The sequence below is a fragment of the Crassostrea angulata genome, chromosome 1 (assembly GCF_025612915.1).
Source record: "Crassostrea angulata isolate pt1a10 chromosome 1, ASM2561291v2, whole genome shotgun sequence".
In the NCBI taxonomy this organism is placed as follows: Eukaryota; Metazoa; Mollusca; class Bivalvia; order Ostreida; family Ostreidae; genus Magallana; species Magallana angulata.
In genome coordinates, this window is record NC_069111.1 from 4,414,114 (window position 1) to 4,436,086 (window position 21,973).

General features: G+C 34.1%; 1 protein-coding gene across 7 annotated transcripts in view; it reads right to left on the minus strand.

Annotated features, from left to right (window-relative positions):
* Window positions 1-21,973, minus strand: part of LOC128174411 (tumor protein p53-inducible protein 11-like) — a 47,661-nt gene that overhangs the window by 13,277 nt on the left and 12,411 nt on the right. Inside the window, exon 1 of one of the 7 annotated variants that reach the window (XM_052839977.1) lies at window positions 10,614-11,290. The exons of 3 other annotated variants lie outside the window; for them this stretch is intronic. In XM_052839977.1, coding sequence (XP_052695937.1) covers window positions 10,614-10,777 — 164 coding nt within the window. In that variant the 5' untranslated portion in view covers window positions 10,778-11,290. Of the gene's footprint in view, window positions 1-2,987; window positions 3,155-10,613; window positions 11,352-21,973 lie in introns of those variants that run through there. 3 more of the 7 variants (XM_052840004.1, XM_052839983.1, XM_052840010.1) reach the window with 3 other exon arrangements.

Here is a 21,973-nt window from a genome sequence, read left to right on the forward strand (position 1 = left end):
AAGAACTACTAAACTGTGACCTTGGAAATAATGATAATAGAGAAGTGAGTATTCTTTGCCAGGTCTTTGGTGATCTTTGCTGCAATGTTAAGACTCCTCTGTATCTCTAGCTGTTACAGATAATGGTTATCAAACCGGGTCTTTGGTGATCTTTGCTGCAATGTTAAGACTCCTCTGTATCTCTAGCTGTTACAGATAATGGTTATCAAAGCGGGTCTTCGGTGATCTTTGCTGCAATGTTAAGACTCCTCTGTATCTCTAGCTGTTACAGATAATGGTTATCAAAGCGGGTCTTCGGTGATCTTTGCTGCAATGTTAAGACTCCTCTGTATCTCTAGCTGTTACAGATAATGGTTATCAAACCGGGTCTTTGGTGATCTTTGCTGCAATGTTAAGACTCCTCTGTATCTCTAGCTGTTACAAATAATGGTTATCAAAGGGCCAACCGACAGCAAGGATAAATAATTACGGATTTTCATTTCTCACATTTTCTCAAATACTAAGTTTGCGAAAGAAAAATGAATATCAAAGTATACTGAGATTAGCTCTTGGAACCTATATGGTTAAGTTCAAACAATGGATATGTTTACAGAAAACCAACTTGAAATTCTGTGTTAAGGATAACCTATAATAATAGCAAAGAAGAGGACCTGCCATGAAGATACAACTCTTACGTCTGACACAAAAGCAAAATTCTTTCTAATGCTAACAGTTGGTAAGCACTTCATTCACTGGTTCAAGTTTTTTAGACGATTGATTTATTGGGTTTCAACATGCACAAAAACCTTCATCTTTGATGCCTTCATCCTTTTTCTTTTAAATGAAAGTTATCGAAAACGGTTCACTGGGCCACAATTTGAATGAGAGCCGGTAGATCAATGATTAAACATTTAGTTTACAAAACAATTACATCTATGGAATATAGTATCTGTAACAATTTACAAGTACAATCAAACATTTATGCTGAAGAGAAAAGTGAAGGATATTACCGGTACATGTAAAAAACCAAGATACACATAAAGAGTGATGACTCAGTTATCATCCTAGGAAACCCATCAACAATTTCTTGGACCATTGGCCAACTTGGTATTATGAGTAATCCATGCACTGCTCTGATTGGCTCCTTCATAACATAGTGTAGAAGTGGTTATTTACACATGGAGGAAATTCAAATAGTCACCCTTAAAACACATAAAATACCCCTGCATGTTTGGTGAAAAAATCAAAACTTTAATGTGGTATCATGCATCCTCAAATTTAATACCCAGATGTTTTGTTTGACTGGAGAAAACGTGTACCGGTACTTGACCATCGGCATAAATAAAAGCTTTTACAGTGGTGGAGAAAATCTGACCAAATTGTGTTAATGTTTAGGCAAGTATCTATTAAGTTTTAAACAACTGCATGATTCTACAAACAACTGTATGTTATCAATTGAAACATGGTTTTCACACCTCCAAAAACTAAACATTCAACTTCCTTTTTGGTAGATTGTTAATGATATTTTGGTAAGGAAAACAAGAAAAGTTCATTGAGTGGGCTCATTATGTGTAATGTTTAAGCAGGTTCATACAATGATCCTGTTGATCATTTGTCAGCAGGTGTTGGCCTGGTCAGGGAGAGACACATTAATATAGACTATAGAGGACAATAAATAAGTCATGTTGCTGATACTGTAATGTGAAAATGGGTAGTTTACGGGCAAACCACAAACTGCTGACAGAAAGGACTAATGGAGAGGTTTATAGTAAATATGCTGCATATAAGGTACATGTAATGGGAATGGAGATGGTCTACTCAGAAATTGGTCATGAATTGAAACCCCATGTAATGATACATTCAGTCACACAAATTAAATTAAAATCTAAAACATAACAAACTTAAACATTTTTGTATAATGTTGAAACCCAATTAATTCACTGGGCATAAGCAGTTCAGTTTAATACATGAAGCAGACAATGTAGACAGATCCTGGTGAGACCTATCCACACCATGTCAAGTACTCGATGTAGATATGTAAGTAATGAGACACCAGCAGGAAACCTGCAATTGGACATTATGACGATTGTGACAATGACTGCATATTACAAGTGATCCACACCACCACACAGACCGACATACATAATACATGTACTACACAGCTCATGATCTGCCACTCAAGTGTGACTATCATAACCTGTCATGTTTTTTTTGGAGTTTCCCCACAATTATTCTAACAGACTAAAACTGTGTACCATCTACCATCTAATATAAGAGGAATATTAATGATAGAGGTACATGGTATATGAATTATGGAAGTATATGCTCTCTCTCTCTCTCTCTCTCTCTCTCTCTCTTTTTTACATAATTGTACATTCATCTTTTTACCCCTTACAGACCCCTTTTTGGTCAATAAGATAATCAAATTTTATACAATTCAACAATAGTAATAATTGGCAATGAAAAATTTTATGAAGCACAATATTTGTACAGTAATCTTCCCACATTGTACGGTTACACAATGTTAAATGAGCAAAGTCCAATAACATCCTCTATAAGTATCAGCATACTTTTTTCAGTTCTTAGAGTTTTAATAATGTCTATGACATAAAAAAGAACTTTTAGAGAGAGAGAGAGAGAGAGAGAGAGAGAGAGAGAGAGAGAGAGAGAGAGAGAGAGCAGTACTCTACTTATCATGCAGAATGATAAATTGAGCATAAAACAGGACAATGCTTTGTACATCATCAAAATAACCAAATAAACACTTGTAAAATGTTTCATATGAAAATACTACGGTTCTTTTTCTCTTTAAATTACTTTCTTTTGACATGCATGCCAGTAAACCAGTTGGTCTCTGGGCAGGTAAACAAAACAAGTTCATCAATATCCACCTCAGCTATTATAGAGGTGGTGACAAGAGGGGGACAACAATAACCTTCAGTCAAGTCAAAAAATAAGTTTAAACATGTCAACAAGCTTGAAACGGAATAAAAAAGTAGATGACTTACTCAGAATCACAAGAGTTGTCCATTACGCAGCCTTGCCTGTCGTAGAATAGAAAGGGCAGAGAGAGAGAGAGAGGGAGAGGGCTCAATTTAGTCGCAAATCAGGAAGTCCACATCTACGCAGTGTAAATAGGCATACAGTAATCTCTTAGGACAAGGAACACTTTAACCCTCACAAACCTCTCTTAAGGAGTCACTTAATAAGGTATTTTTATCATCATTTCCTTGTGAACGAATTTTGAAAATTATGAAGAAAAAATAAAAACAATCTCAACAATAACATCCTATTACCAGCCATCTATCTCATAAATAACATCCTATAATAAGGTACCAGCCAACTAGCTCAGGATGATCAGACTCTTACACACACTTGATAATTACATCCGATCCATTTAGCAGATTTCTCAAAAGGCTAGGATTCCTGATTAAATAGATTTCTTTCACACATTCTTCATAGATATAGCATATTTTGCACAAATTATTTTTCATTTCCCCTATACCCTATACCACCGCATTTATTTATGTTTTTCCAATCTCATTTAGTACATTATCTAGAATATTTCTATAGAGCTCGAGATCAAAACTCTAACATTCAGTATTATTTCATTTACAGTAAACTGGCTCTAAGGTTATCAAGTTACTTTTTCCTGCATCAAAGTACCAGTGTGTTACAAAAGGATGATATGTTTACCTTTGCTTATTTAACTATTGGTATACACAAATCAGCCAGTTGACTGAACAAGGTACATTTGTACAATCTTAAAGTGACTTTAGGCAGGGCTGTCTGATATTCTTAGAGATAAACTTTTGAGCTAAATGCAATTACTTTTAAACAACACTTAAAAAACTATACAAATTATACCCTTTAGACTATGACAAATTTCACTTAAGGAAAAAAAAGAAGATCCTGAATGTGTTAAAACACAATTAGTTGACAAGAAAGAAAAAATGTCACTTAGTAATATTTTCAACCAAGTAAAAAACCAAAATCTATAAACTTTTCTCAAACGGAAAATAAATTATCTATTACATGACGCCGATTCCTTTGTTTTTTGCTGAGACTGACAAGAATACATTCATTTAGTGCCGGCCCCTGATTCCTACAGGGAATTATTCACCATAGATCCAGGGACGGCTCTGAGGATCTCTCTAATCACCTGCCTTTTCATTCAGAGCTGCTACAGATAAAGCCGCTTCTTCACAATTGCACTCATTGGGGGGAGTCCATCAGCCTGTAATCTGTGTTAACATTTAGAATAACATCTTCATCAATATACATTAACAAAAATCAAAATCAATTTCTCTCTCCCTTTATCTCAGGCTCCTCACAATATGAATGCAAATTAACAGGTTCCAGGAACTCTATGAGTATCCAGGAAAAACAATGAGCAGGATGTGGGAATTGAATTATTTGTGTATCAGTTTAGAAATCAAAGTACTGAGACAGATGATAGGGAATGACAGGTTATCCTGTTTCATTAGCACATAATTATGTGCAGGTGATATCTAAATAATTGATTTTAAATTGACTTCCTAAAGATGGTTACAAAACAGGTTTATGTATGTGTGGGTGTTACAGGAGTTAATTATATCAACAAATCTAAACAGTACACAAGAAACATGCCTTTCACATCTTCTTGTATCAAGAAGCTGCAAATTACATGTACATTGGTACCTGTAAAACTGACAAGATCCCACTGTTAGGCCTTTTGGGGTTTTTTTATTAAAGCCTTAATGAACGAATCAAATACAGAGGGTTCCACTTAATCTGATAGCGGTTAATCAAATAATTCGGTTTATCTGATATAATATCAAAACACCGAACCATTTCTTATATATCCCTTTATATTTTTTCCTGATAATCTGATATGAAAAAATATCATTTTTGGTTAATCTGATTGGATTGTGCCCTTGTAATAATAATTTCCCACCCTCTTACAACTGTATATTCCTTTTTTGATTGGTTGACACTCCTCTTGTGTACACAGTAACTCGTGAGATGAAAGCTACCGACATCGACCGCACACAGGAATGGCCTTACCTGTGTACACTTTTTATTGTTTGTTTATATACCAATTGCATGTGTTAATTTTATGCTGGACTTGCACCATTGAGAATTATTTAACATGTAATTTCTGAATCAAAATTGACTGGTTTTGGAACATGTGACATCGAGGCAAATCAGATTACTTTCAATTTTACATCAGGGTAGAAGACTTAATAAATAAAATTCAAAAAAAATTTTATCATGCATAATAAATTATTTAAGAGCATTTTATATAACAGAAAAAGAATTAAAATAAATTGTCCATGTGAAAAGAGGGACTGTTCAGACAATTACCCATTTCCTCTTATTACTTCCTGTCAAAATGGTGGCCACTTTGAAACCATGAGAAACATTTTTTTTTTAGCATTTAAAAACAAAATAAAGACTAAAATGCCATTTCATTGACAATGCAAGGTAAATTATTTCATTTCAAACATACAGATCATATCTTTTCATTGATAAATTATGTCTTGAAACAAGTTATATTTAATTTATTCTATACCAAAATCGAAGACCACAAAAACGCTAAATCGGTTCATCTAATAATCGGTTAATCTGATAATTTTTCTCTGACAAATTGACTATCAGATTAAGCGGAACCCTCTGTATTAACGACCTTCAAATCAATAAAAGACCTTGACCTTTTATCATATGCAATAAAACTTTGGTCATGAGATTTTCATTTATCAAATGATATATTTAAAATCTGTGATTAAGATAAATATGGAAACCCAGAATATATCACCAGAAAAATTAAAAAAAATTCAAGAACACTGATAATGCTATTGCCTTTATTTATAACATGTATCATCTTCTCTTCTGCAGACAACTTAAAAAAAAACAACATGCATTTATTGTTTACAGCCTCCAAAGTTTTTCCTTTTTTGGGGATATGCTAACATGGCAGCAAATTGTGAATTTTCTGCTTATATCATATTGGTAATTTGATGTTTTTGACACACAGAGGCAAACTACACACAGAGGCAAACTAGTCATCTAAAATAACTATTTGCATGTCTGACAGTCTTAATATAACACGCAAGTCATACACATCATTCAACGAAAAAAAAGTTTACAAATTCGTAAAACCTGCAGGATTACAAAATTTACATTCCTCTCACAACTGTCTCCTAATTTGTATAAAAAGACATAATCCTGCCAAAAGCAACTTGATTCCAATATCCATAAAAGGCAAACAGAGATAGTTGATTTTTGGAAATCCCAGATTAACCGTGGACCAATCAGTTGGCATGCACCATTGGTCCCCGTCTTTAATCTCCACTCAACTCTTAATGATAATCAAATGACACACTAATCCGTCACCAGAGAGAGACGAGAACAATGCCCTGTGCAGTTCATGGAGGTGGAATTGCTGCGGGGGGTTCTTACGTTGGCCGCCGCGAGACACTGGGCATGCTCCTGCGCTAATAAAGCCTGCAAATGCCCAACAAATCACCGTTTCAGCAAGTTCATCAAATCTTTGATTTTCCTGTCTTCATCAAATCATTCTTAACACTCGAGGAAGATCAAGATGTCGGCATCCGGCAATATCACCAAGATGGATCAGAGCTCAGAAACGCCATTGTGTTTGATATATGCATGTATTGGTTTATAAATTATGTATCATCTATCTCTCTAAATTGAATTTCAGGAATGGGTGTATTTGAACAAGAGTGACAAATGGAATCTTCATGTTAACAGTTTATACATCATTCATGTAAATGAAATTTCATAAATCTTATAACAGATGTATATTTAAAGAACTTATAAATACCATTGCAAAACTTTCTCTCTTATTACTGGCACACAAACGTGTTTTCCTGTAATTAAATGAAATGTTTTTCATGAATACCCACAGTTTCAAATGCAAAGATACAATTACTAAATTTCCCTCAGGAAAGTCAAAGGACTGATTATCCTCAAGATACAAGTATCGTGGCCATCTCATTTAAGTTTGGTCGTGCTGCATACCCTGTGATGATCTGTAAACCCCTTAATGATGACAAACAGCTAACCCCTCGCAATCTATAAGCATCAAGCTCCTTGATGAATACAAGCTTTTTGCATTAGTGCCTTGATTTATGTGCGGACAGATGAGAGACCCCTGATCCAGTAGTTAACAGGAGATGACATCGGAACAACTTCTGAAGCACGGATCAAGCTGATGAAGCCAGTGTTCACTCTGTGTGTTCAACTGACAGTTTTTAAACATGTTGAACAAGAACTGCTGTTTGGACTGACGGTAACAGCTGTTCTAGGACAGGACAGCGTAGAGGTGAACCCTACAGTAACATCACTATTAGTCATACTCTAACCCACACCGAATCATCTCTCTGTAGCAAGTCATACTCTATTCAATTTCATCTCTTTAAAGGTATACTCTACTAAATATTTCATCAAAAGATCCAAAACTCATCCACATCCTAATCATCTGGTTGATGTATATGGCTGACATCTATTATAATTATCTAAAATGTCATAAGAGGTAAAATGGCATCTTTTGGCTAACTAAAATTTTGAAATTATTATTTACATAATAAAATCACATAGCAAAGACAATTTTGGAAGTAATTTGAATATAATACACTGCAGGTTTCTCAACTTTCACCGACACAAGGAATAGAGGCTGTATTGTTTTTACTGTGTGAAGATCCTGCAAGATACTGTGACATGTTAAAAATAGATGTGATCACAATCGGGAGTTAGTTCTGTACACCAAGTCAAGTTAGAGGACACAGGAGTCTGTTTGTGCTTAGTGAGTTCCTGCTGTATGTAATTTCCTCTGACAATGAGGGGGAGGGAAATTATGTTTTTTTACAGCGAAAATAAAAATCAAGATAGTAATAAGTGATAGAAGCCCTGAAAAAATTCCAAAGAAGCAATGAAGCCACTGCATCGATACTGCAAGGTGCTTGAGCTGTGTCAAGTCCAGAGGCTGCACCTTGAAGCAACAGTTTGTCACAACTGATCCCCATCTAGAACTATGAAGTGGCAGTATTATATCACATATCAACATCATTGATTGTACATGTAATCCCTTTCAGTTTGGCTGATAACGCAGCAGGCTATACATTGAAATGTTTGGGTTTTCAATTGAAGCCATTCAGGCTGGAAAAATTCATGTTAAGCAATAATGTGTATTATGTCTATGAACAAGTAACAGATCCAGAAAACATTTCTGCACATCAGAGGCAGAATAGATAAAAACCAATACCATATATACACATGTACAGTTATTCCTAACAAAAACCACTTTCTATGATAAGATACACTGAAATGTTCAATATTCGAAAAGGACAGAAAAGAATAGCAATATTTAGGGGAAAACACAATTTGTGAAAGTTTTTGAAATTCAGAGTACCATGTTGAATCTCTGTCTGATTCCTCAACCACTTCGCTTAAGAGGAAGTAATACAAACAAATCCAGCAACGTAAAAAAATTTCCAACACCAGTAAATGGAAATCTCATTATTGTGACTAAATACTTAAATGTATAGCCACAGGGGTGTAAATTTTTTCCCTCAACTCAGGAAAACAATTTAATTATAAAACAGCAACAAACCAACGTCCAGTAAGCCGATATACAATGATAGCAAATTAAATTCACTTTAAGGTGGTATGGGACACTTCCATGTTGTGACCTATTGTTTATCAAAATAAACAATAAAATCAAGTGTAATTACATAAGTAGTTTCTTTCTCAATATTGTCACATAACAGTGTAGTGCAGTTGGTTAGAGGGTTTACCACGAATCTCTATGTCATGAGTTTGAATCCCATTGGGGGTTTTACAATTTTTAACATCTCCAAATATTTTTTTAAGCTATTTTTTGATTAAAAATTGAAAAATTTGAAAATTCTAAACCGGTGAAAGTATTTCAATTATAATGTACTTTACTATGGACAGATTTCCATAGCACCTTAAACTACCAAACTTATAAAAAAAATCTGCACTCAACCAAAATACTGTAGATTTCTTATTAAACGTGGGGAATAAATATATGCGTAAAATCGTGAGAAGCACCTCTTGCAGAATTTTAAATCTCGCTTTTATTTTTCAAGCAGATGTTAATTTTATGAAACTTATAAAAAAAATTCAGCGTTTACGATTTCATATTCTTGCAATTGAATTAAGTACTTGCGTAAAATAAAAAATCTACAGTAACCCACTAAATGGAATACAACCTTATCTACAATCTTGACATCTCACTACACCGTTCTTGGTAGAAATGGTTTGTCAAATGACCAGTATAAATGGACATTGAACCATTACTATGTCACCATCTTTATACAAAAATGTCTGATAATTAGAAGAGCAATAATAATTTCATCCTCCTTATTTGGAAGCCTGGCAAACCCTGAGGTGTACATCTCAAAGCATATAAACAATTTTTACAGTTATTGTCAAAGATTGCTTGGAAATAAATCAGGTATAACAGTAAACAAGGAAACAGAATCTTATCACGATCACCCCGGAGGAACTAATAAATTCTGAGAAAATAAAACAATGAGAAAGTGAAAGATATCCATCTAATCAAACAAGTGGCCACCATGAGTAGACAGTTAAGAAAACAGATAGGTTTCCAATAGCAAAGGTTTCTCTTTTTCAGAAACCATTAGTGATTAAAAAAAACTGCACTATCATTTGATTCATCTCAATACATGCAATGAGTTTACAAAGATGATACAACACGGAAAAGAAATCTTTTGAAATATTGCATCTCAAACTGAACGTTTTCTTTCTTTAAAAATAAACATATGGCTACGTTAAACAGATGCAAGGTCTACAGGTCTCCAAGATGAGACTCCTATAGAACATGCACCGCAGTGTATACAGTGCATGTCCTTTGTATACTTTCTCCTTTAATAAATATAAATCACGTCAAAACCTGAGCATATTCTCATGCTGCAGCATAAACTTTTTAACTGCCAAAATTCCAGTTTTTGATGCTGGTCTTTTTCCCCCACTGCTTTCATGACTTCAATTTAGTAAATCCATTTTATGGTCTTTTTGAAATTTATACAGAAAGTAAAGTACCGGTAGTTGGCTTGATCATCTCCAATTCTCCGAGACATTGAGGATTTCTCATAAATTTTAACTAATTAAAATGTTCAACTTGTACAAGTAAATAAGTATTAAAGTGAAAAAAAAAATATCCTTTCCCTTTTATTCAAATCTCAACTATCAGGAAATGATCAAATAATGAGGAGGATTACACAGTGAGTAATCTTTCTTCAACAACAGGTCAGAGTGAAATAAAAAGGACTTCTTTTTATCTATCCTACTTCCTGACTTTGAATTCTACAGGTTTTGAATACCTGTATATTTATAAATCCACGCATTTAATTTTCAATGGTATTTAAATTCCAATTTGGTTCATACAAGTTTTTACCTTTACTTAATCTTGTTCACACTTATCTTACATCAATGGTGCATTTTATGCTCAATTATTTACTTTATAAGGGATTTCGCCAAACAATACTCCATTGATACATTTGTGCAAAAATAGGCTTATGATTCTGTTGACAGATAAAATAACTTCTAAAGCTTCTTGATTTCTGACCCGAGTTTTGTAAACTTACTTTTCCAGTTTATGGAGATGTGGCACCCTTTTGATAGGTGGAGCGTGGAGTTCACTTTCCACTGTATCTGGTACTTCCCTTAGTGTGGCATCACTACTTTCTGGTATTTCTGTTAGAGTGGCATCACTTTTTTCCACAGTACACTCTGACTTGGAATCTCCCATGTTTGAAACTTCTACACACTTAATTCTCAATTAATAAATAGATAACCAAAATATTTTTGTTTTCAACAGTTCCCAATTTTCAGCACAATAGAAATTCTACACTGAGGCATACTGGTCCAGTAATTGTAGTGGCCAGAGAGCACCTTCCCCGAGTTTTGATCAGGATGACAGATTTTCCCCTGTGACACACGAGGTGTTTCTGTGGTCTATAAATAGTCCAGATTGATCTTCACAATCAGAGAGAGCAAACCCTAACACTGACAGGCAGTCAAGATCTTCTCTCTGGTTTTTAAAATCATTCAGAACTTGGGGGGGAAAAAAACCCTAGCCTGCTCAATCTAAGTGGTCTGTTTACACTTTTACACGGGAGTAAACCAATCGGTTTTCTGAAGAAACATTTTTATATCCTCTGTGCTGATCAGACATTCCAATTTGTTAAGCAGACGTTTTATCAATCGCAGAGCTTCAATAAAAGATTTCTTTTTCTCATCCAGGGAAAACAATTTAATTACAAAACAGCAACAAATAAACGTCTGGTAAGCCAATATAAATTGTCTAGTTACTATGCACAAAATTAGAAGAGATTTTACCCTCTGCTCCATCGGGACCATTACCATTAATGATACAGCAAGTTTGATGTTATATCTTTTACAATATCTTATTCTGTCAAAATCTACAAGATGTTAGAAAAATAACACACATAAAAAACCTGCTAGCAATCAAAACTCATCATATTTTGGCCCGTGTGCCACTGAAATCAATACACAAGTAGGTCGGACTTCGCTTGGGGTTGTATGTAATTCTGACATGACAGATGTCCCCATGGAAATCCCATTACTGATAATCAACGTCCTCAATTTACAATTTGTAGCAAAAGCTGAAAATTGCCCCCCTTAAAATTATCAAACCACATTGAATAAATATTACTTTATATTACATCTGTAAAATTGTTTCTGACATGACAAGTCCCTTTAGAAATCACATTTTACTTTGTTTAATGTAAAACTAAGGAAATAAATCCAGTTGCATATAGTATTATCTTACATATAAAGATATACCATTTCCAGAGTTTCCCCAAGACTTGTCAGAGTGGGGTATGATATGAACGAGATTCAAGTAGTCAATGATAAATGCCATCAATGTCATTAGACATTAATTTCCAGGTTGTCTTTATTGATGGATTGTATCACTTATATATGAAACAGGTAACAAACCAAGAAACATACATTTTTTACACTCATTGACACTAAATGGCTGTAAAGACCAAAATGTTCCTAATCTGATGGATTCAGGTCGTGAATGTTTCTCCAACACGGGTCCATGGCTTTCAAAATTATTGAATTTTTAAAAAAAGACAGTTTAGAGATGCTGAAAGACTGGTCAAAAGAAGCACTGAAAATGTGCAACATGAACATAGAGAATGATAGAGACTTCTTTTGGTGTGAAGACCCTGAGAAATATTGGCCTTCTTGGAGAAGATGACAGCAGTGAGGCTTCTCTTTTGTACAGCGAGAGCGGGAATACAATAGATGACCACCACTCTGAAAATAGCAGAAAATCAGTGCTAAGAGTTCCGATACTGCCTCTGTATGAAGACACACTCAATGTTTCCCGATTACCAGCAAAGAAGTTAGAGATCAAGCGGCAGTGTGCAATAAACCCGGCCAAGCAACATACAGATATTGGAGACTGAGATCTCCACAGGAAATTAGCAAGTCTTAAAAGTCCAGGAATCATCTGCTTGCTGCATTGAGAAAAAAAAATTGTGAAATGAGCTACAAAATACCAAACAAATGCTTGTCCTTCTGTTTCCAATCACTAATGGAACCTGTAGGATTCTACCAAAGCATCCGATCAAGCAGATTTATTCTTTTCATGCATGTAGATCTTAATCTTTTGGTAACAAGATTAAGTGAAATGGAGATGAGATAATTACATTGAGATATTCATTGAGGAAAGATTCATGACCCTTAAATCAACAGTTTTTAAAATGACAGTTTTCAAATAAAACATTTGACTTCTCTTGATACCTTTATACTTTAAAACATTCATGGTTATTACAATTCCAATTGCAACATTAAATTGATTGGCTTAAAAATTCCATTCAACAAGAATTCTTAACTTATAATCTCACATCGTTGTATCAATTAAATCCTCTTGATGTTATTGTATTTTTAAATTTCATACAAAAAATTATCATCTACCAACCAACAACAATATATCTCACTTTCTGGGCCAAGGTAAGGGATGGGGGGGGGGGGGGGGGGGGGGGGGGGCGAGAGAGAGAGAGAGAGAGAGAGAGAGAGAAACCTTACAATATAGCTTTCTTATATCCCTCTTAAACTTACAATCATATTTTTCATTAGAGGAATATTTTATAATTCTAATCTTAGTACATTAGCAAGTTGGGCCAGTTGCTGTTTGATTGAAACAGACAGCATGATCCTTTCAAATCTATAAAGAAAACTGACTGCTTACTAATTACTGTCTATTGAATTTCTATGTATGTGGATTGTCAATTGCAAATAATTCTTCATTATTTCATAAAAGTGACATGGTATATAAAATCTGACAATTGTGGAGCATCAAAAAAAACCCAAACATTTGTGTGTGGTCAGAAACGAAGATGAAAATATATCGGTAGTGAAGGTAATATACAAACCTTGTGGTGTATACAAAAAACCCTGTCTTCATTTTCTTTTTGTTTTTTGTGACACTCTAATTCATTATTTTAAAAAATTGCCTTTATCAAAACTCTAGACAATTTAAGATTCAAAAGCAATCACATTGATATCGCTATACAGGATTGTTGTTAAGCCATATCTTTGTTACACATCAGCCATCAAGTAAAACCACATGGAGAAAACATAAAAAGTGTTATCTCTCTACAGATACCATAAAATCAATCCACATTGAACAAAATTGTTTATCTATTTAATTAGTATCTGAATGACGTGTATTTTTGTCCAATAATATCAATCCAACAATTGTAACATTCAACAGGACTAGGAATTGATCATAGCCATTACAGCCAGCAATCACACAGATAAATAGCAGTAGTCCCAAAACAATTACAGATTGGCCTGGAGGCCATTCTAGCCAAGTGCCTGCGTCCAATGACATCCAGCAAGCTGTAAAAATGATAATTACCTCATCCCAGTCATATTAAGTTACAGCTTACTTCGAAAAGAGTGTAGTTTTGGATTTTTTAATCATAAAGCAGGTTTATAATTCTGCGCATTAAATAGCGTAAAAAAAGCCAGTGATAACAAATATGATGATTGGTTGATCGGATGCAGAAACCCTCATACCTTTGCATATGACATTATATCAATCTATATGTATCATTCCACATAGTGTGGCACTTTACTATACATTTTGACATCATATCACTCAAAATGACATCACATTATTCAGTACGACATCATAACACTGTGTGTGACATCATAAAACAACTAGTACTACCTTAACTACTGAACTGGCCTGTTAGTTTGATTTATCTGATATTAAGGTTAAATGGAAATAGTCACTCCAACTAAAAGTAAATTATTTGATTATGAAAGACATAATGAAAAATAACTTGTACAAATGTCAAATAAGCAAATAATTTGCGGTTTGGTGATAAAATATGAATATCTAAAAATTCAATTCACTTAAAAACAACAAAAGCCCCTGTGAGATTCAAACTCAGGATGTACGTATCAGAAGCTGCAAACTTTATCCACTCGACTATGGAGTAAATGATACTGCGGTTGATAGAATCCATTTATTAAAACAAAATGTTGTTTCGATCAGTGGTCAGCCATTTTGTGATGATGTATTATTCCACCTTAAACACAAAAAGATAGCAACTGCCCCCCCCCCCCCCCCCCCCCCCCCCCAACCAAGCACTTGGTATTATATTTTAGAAAATGTGGTTCCAACTTTAGGACAAGTCATTAGTAATCAAGGTCTAATGTGACAATAAAATAATCACACAATTAAGAATACTTATTTGTCATTGGTCTAGAAGTCTATTGGCACCTGGTAATGTATCAGTGTAAGTGAAAGAATTATGATAGAGTCAGTTCCTTAAAAAAAAAAAACAATCAATCAATCATTTTCTACTGGAACTACTTAGTTTTAGAGTGTTCCAACTGAGATGGACCTACTTTAGTTCACCTTTAAGTATATTATAAAAGACCCCAAAGAGAATTACCCTATTCAGACACTCTAAAAGTTGATTACCCAAAACAGACACTCTAAAAGTTGATTATCAAGTGTCAAAAACCAAATATGTTCTCAGAGATGAAATATCTATTTTTGATAAAAACACTTTGTAGAGATGACTGAAATGACTGAAATTTTCCCTAATTAGTTATGTACAAAATGAGAGAGACATGCTACCTAAAATACCAAGACATGTGATTAGGCAAACTGTAGGGTTTTAATCATGCCAACGTAATTAGATCTTCAATGGATTTTATGGCATCATATGATGAATTGGTCTCGAGGACCAACTGGGGGAGAGCTGTCAGAAATAGATAAATGACACAAGTATACCCATCTCTGCAACCCAGGAATGATAAAACCAATAAATTCTTATGCATCAGAATTCTACAAACTCCAATATTTTTATCTATAAAATCTTCATTAAATATAAGACACATATGCTCAAACATTCCATAACTGTTGGTTTGACTTATCTCACATTTCCATCTCTCTAATATCTTTATCTTATCGATAACAAAATACTACTGAATGATCAGGAGAAATCCCAAGTTAAATCATCCCCATTGTTTGGGGGGACAGGGGTCGTGGAATCTGTGGAGGCTTTACATACCAAGGACAAATGAGTATAGAATTCATTAGACACTAGGATAAATCAAGCCTGTTTATGGATCATAGAGAGTTCATCAAATCCCTCCAATTATCAATGCTTGGACAGGTCATCTTCTCCCCTTGGATCACTTGTAGAAGATTCCATTGTTAATCTACATTGACAACATTGTTAGAATTAAATGCCTAATCATGTACTATAAAATATAGAGTTCTTTGGTCAGTTGAAGTTCTTTGATTCGTAGATCTAAACACCATATCCTCTGAATAACACCCCCCTTAACAACAAGTACATGTATATCTGCATCAATAGTTTTCTATTCATACAGAGCAGTCTTTTAAAGAGAATTGAAATTTACCATATCCTCAGAATTTTTTTTAAGATATGAAAATCTTTGAAAAAAATACTCTTTTTTCATAGAATTGTTCTACAAAGTAACAAGTCAGTAAAATATTATGGATTTACTTCATAGACAGAACCAATTAACAAGCAATGAGAAAAGTTAATCATTTTTCTATACATTTTATTTTTAACTTAAAACAAGAGGCCCAGGGGCCACATCGCTCACCTGAGCAACAATTGCCTTAATTCTGATCAAATTAGCATTACAGTTTCAAAATATCTTGACAACTAAGTACAGTAGATCTTGCTAAAAAAATTGAAAATCTGCCAATTTTTATCCACCTCTTTCTTTTGGTAAATACCAAGCCCCTTTTGTTGTTGTACCTGTAAGACAATTTTTCTCTATTCCTATATACCCCCCCCCCATTTTGTGGCCCCACTTTTCTCTAGGGTATCATGGTTTCATCAAACTTATATCTGCATAACCTGTGCTTTCACACTAAGTACTGAGTTTTGGACCGAAAAACTTTCCCAGAATATTTTTAAAGATTTTCTCTATATATTCCTATGTAAAAATTCAAACTGCCATCACGGACCCGCCCTACCACTAGGGACTGTGATTTTAAATTTACAATACCCAAGGATGCCTCTACACAAGTTAAAGCTTTTCTGGCCAAATGGTCTTTAAAAAGAGGACTTTTAAAGATTTTCTCTATATATTCCTATGTAAAAATGCATCCCCCACTGTGGCCTCACCATACCACTGGACTATTATTTTAAAAAAACTTGAATCTATACAATTTGGAAATGCTTCCACTCAGATTTGGGCTTTCCTGGCCTAATAGTTTTGAGAAGAAGATTTTTTAGAGATTTTCTCTATGTATAAAAATGTATCCCCCATTGTGGCCCGCCCTACCCCCAGGGACCATGATTTGAACAAACTTGAATCTACATTATCTGAGGATGGTTACCCGCCAATTTGAGCTTTCTTGGTCAAATAGTTTTTGAGAAGAAGATTTTTAAAGATTTTCTCTATATATTCCTATGTAAAACTTGATCCGCCAATTGTGGCCCCACCCTACCCCCAGGGACCATGATTTGAACAAACTTGAATCTACAATACCTGAGAATGCTTCCATTCAAATTTGAGCTTTCCTGGCCTAACAGTTTTTGAGAAGAAGATTTTCTCTATATATTCCTATGTAAAACTTGATCCCCCCATTTTGGCCCCACCCTACCCCCAGGGACCATAATTTGAACGAGCTTGAATTTACTCTACCTGAAGATGATTCCATTCTAATTTGAGCTTTTCTGGCCTAATAGTTTTTGAGAAGAAGATTTTTAAAGATTTTTTCTATATATTCCTGTGTAAAAATTCATCCCCCTATTGTGGCCCCACCCTACCCCCAGGGACCATGATTTGAACAAACTTAAATCTACACTATCTGAGAATGCTTCCACTCAAATTTAAGCTTTCCTGGCCTAATAGTTTTTGAGAAGAAGATTTTTAAAGATTTTCTCTATATATTCCTATGTAAAACTTGATCCCCCAATTGTGGCCCCACCCTACCCCCAGGGACCATGATTTGAACAAACTTGAAACTACACTTTACCTGTGGATGCTCCCATTTTAATTTGAGCTTTTCTGGCCCAATAGTTTTTGAGAAGAAGATTTTTAAAGATTTTCTCTATATATTCCTATGTAAAACTTGATCCCCTTCTTGTGGCCCCTTCCTACCCCCGGGGACCATGATTTGAACAAACTTAAATCTACACTACCTGAGGATGCCTCCACACAAGTTTTAGCTTTTCAGGCCGAATAGTTTTTGAGAAGAAGATTTTTGAAAAATACCAACAAATTTTCAATAATTCTCAATTATCTCCCCTTTAAAGAGGGCGTGGCCCTTTATTTGAACAAACTTGAATCCCCTTCACCTAGTGGTGCTTTGTGCCAAATTTGGTTGAAATCTGCCCAGTGGTTCTTGAGAAGAAGATGAAAATGTGAAAAGTTAACGACGACAACGACGACGACGACAACGACAACGACAGACAACGGACAAATTGTGATCAGAAAAGCTCACTTGAGCCTTTGGCTCAGGTGAGCGAAAAAAGACTTTGCCAAATACCACTACATTGTATTATCATACAGTGTATCTAAATGTCGAGTTGTTCGGCATCCGATACACAAACCAGACTTTCTAATTTGTTGATCAGCTGTTTACCTTTAAAATTACAATGATGTGAGATATGTTAATGAATGTGACAGCTGCAGCAGGTGTTTATTACAACATCAACAAGTAAATAATGGGTGAATCCTTACATATGATTACCAAGCAGGATATAAACAATAAACATGATAGGTACCACACAAACACATCTGTTTCCTCTCCCTTAGGTATTTACACAAATGAATGCTACATAAACTTTTACATACAAGTAGCAGAACTGAAATATTAAGACTTTTTACACTTAATATATATCAAGAGTTCACAAGAGGCCCATGGGGCCACATCGCTCACCTAAGCAACAATGACTTTATGTGGGCGTTTAAAGGATATTGTACCATATGGCCCCTCGGTGGAATATCAAAAAATAAATACTGTAAAGTACTCAAATTTTACACTTATTTTTGCATACTTGTAATCTTTGACATTGTACCTTTATGGAATACCATTTTTACCGAAAATAAAAAAATCCTATGCAAGAAATAAAACTAAACATTTGATAGGGGAGCACTGTTAACTTCCATTTCCCTATATTTTCGTTTTGCCGGGGCCCCTCCTTCCCCCACTTTATAAAGCGATCAAAATATTTGAGAGCATATAAGTACATTTTCTTCCTCAACTACTTAATAGTTAATGTATTTTTTCTTTTAAAAATATCATAATATTTATTGTATTTTATCACAAAAAAATTCCTATTGATGTGAAGAATAAAATTGTGCCTCAATGTGCTCAATTCCTCAAATTAAAAACATTCAAATATTTAATTGGTCTTCCCCATTATAAACACTTGTTGTTTACCTGGTGTAAACTCATGTGGCTTTTTAACCTTACTCACTGGATTGATGAATACACTTGAATAAAAAAAAAGTAGTCACGTGACATGTTAAAAAGCTATTATAGACATATATTGAGGGAAAGATGGACGACGGAAAAAATGAGGTCAGAAAAGCTTACTTGAGCTAAAAAAAAATTTATCTAGAATATAAATAATCATGCTTTACTAAGTTTTCTAAAATATTTACACTACAATTTTACAACAGAAAAAAATTAATTTAAGCAATGAGAGTGTCAACATCTCCTCTTCAAAGTACATGTACTCCTGAGAGTACTTGACAATTTCATGGTTACTTACCATAACGCTCATGGTTACCTACCATATAACACTGAAGCTAATGTACCATAATACACTCATGGTTACATACTTTAACACTCATGGTTAAGTACTGTAACACTCATGGTTATGTACCATAACACTCGAAGTTACATCTGTAACACCCATGGTTACACACTGTAACACTTATTGTTATATACCATTACAATCATGGTTATGTAGTTACATTCATGGTTTCATCTGTAACACTCATGGTTACGTACTGTAACACTCATGGTTAAATATTGTAACACTTATGGTTACATTATCTTGTTACAAACTGTTTTTCTTAAAACATTTTTCTAAGATCACTTCTGAAATTTAAAGATGCCATCAAATATTTTTACCACAACCTCTATGAACTTCAAACTAGTAAAAACATTTTACATCTAAAAAATCTAAAAATGCATGTATCATAAAAAAGACACTTGCGAAAAATACAAAGAAAGTTGAAATCATATTTACCTATGATTACCATCGATTACAAGGTACTGGTGAATCATTATGCAGAGTTGTACACTAGATTCTGCTTACTGAGAAGACAACCAAATTCTTCTGATTATGGTCCTTACACACTAAGGCCTGATTCTGATTACACAACATTTTCTTTCCAAAACCTGAGGAGACCAATCTAATCAAGAATTGTACAGATACTATACTTCTATATGTTGCGTTGCTTACGCACATAGAAAAACCAATCTCCCAAGACACCTCACCTAATCAAATTAACTTTAGAATTTATTTATGCATCTTTCTGAAAATACAGAAATAGAAACAGTTTTTCAGCCAGAAATAAAGAAAGATTTCCCATATCTGTCACGTCTTGTCCAAGAGGCAGATTTACTTTTAAATATGGCAATAAAATCATTACCTTAGCAAAGCTGAATTCAATGAACAATAAGCTTTCTACAGTGAAAGATGATGAGGATAAAAAAGTAAAATGTGGTACAAATGTACTCTGTCTGATAGTTTTTATGTACATATATTGGACTAACAAAAGACTGTGGACAGTACTCCATCCAAATGATGGTCACTGATGAGCTAACACTGTAAAATACTTCTACTAAAGCTACTGACTTGACTGAACATGAAAACGTTCTGTACTTAACACAGTATGACCACCAAATATAAAGTTGATTTATCAATTTTTTTTTTTTTTTTGAGGGGGGGGGGGGGGGAGACAAGGGAGGTGTTGAGATATCAAACTGTTTTTCAATCATATTTCTTTATAATTCACTATACATTGATTGCATGATATTAATAAAAATATAAACATTTAGATCCCTGAGAAAATTCCCAGGGACATCAACTGGGGAATAATCTTATATAATCTTATCAATTTTCATCAAATAATTGTTTACTATACACAAATGGTACATATAATATCAATATAAAACAAAAAGCAACTGTAGATGAGACATTGAGTTCTAACAGTTTGCAAACTAAATGTGTTAGGAGGTATGAAACACCTCAATATAATGAATTTCTTTCTTTCGAAAAAAATGATAAAATTAACCATATATAATTTAATGATTTTTTTCTATCACTCTTTTAATGTACAGGTACAACAGCGAAGTGCATTAGGTAAAAGTGACATCCGTTGATCTGTAAGTCATGAATACACCCACAAGGTCTATTACAATTTTCTAGTATTTTTTAAAATAAATTTTGTGGTCAAGAAATGTACATCTTGAAAGTTCTAAAATGATAATTTCATTTTGATTATGATTTTAATCTACTTTCATTTGTATGTGTATCTCGAAATCTTGGCCTTGTCATGTGGCCATCTACTGTACACCAATCAGATGAATGGAATGTTATAATGAATTTTATAACATTAATTGACTGAAAGCTTATTTTCTTTTAAAAGTAAAAATTTAGGTAACTAAAATCTAATAAATGCAAATTATAAAACTTTAAATAATCATATAATTTTAAACAATTTGCATGTAACATATACCAGTACTGGTACTTAGCTGTTCTTTCTCTTGTATATTTATTATCAATATCAACCTTTAGTTCATTTTTCTAGTGTAAGAAAGATTTCTTCTATTTCTGAGAAAGTCACTTAAAAAGCTAAGCTGTTACTCCTATAAATAACTCTCTTGTCTCTCACTGGTAATAAAACTTAACTATGGGACTGATAGGCTAACCTAAAGTGGTGGACAAAAAATTACTATTTTTTCATTTTTTACAGTTAAGGTTACGACTGATCTGGGCGTCCATTGAGATAAACTGGCAATAAAGGACAGCTACGTCATTGACCGTGGCTGTCTCCGAGATGAGTATTTAAGCCCCCTCCGGAGACACTATTAGGCCCGCTATTACAGGACCCTTTCAGAGAATATTTTACACATCAGTTAGAATTCAATTTAGCTAATGCCGGCACAGAAAGGTTCACTGCTCTATCAGAGACCTCCCAGCTAAAATGAATTTCTTTTTCTTCCACTTTCTGAAATATTGATCAATTTTTCAATGCTTCTATGAAATGTGGACTCCATTCTTTATGATACTACAGCCTCCGGAAAAGTTTCACTTTTCTCCTTTCTACGGATTGTATTCATTAAAATCTGGTCAATACAAAGTCTTGCCTTTACTGTCTTAATTAGATTTAGTGAAAATCAAAAAGAAGGTAAAGAATTAATGAATCAATAACACTT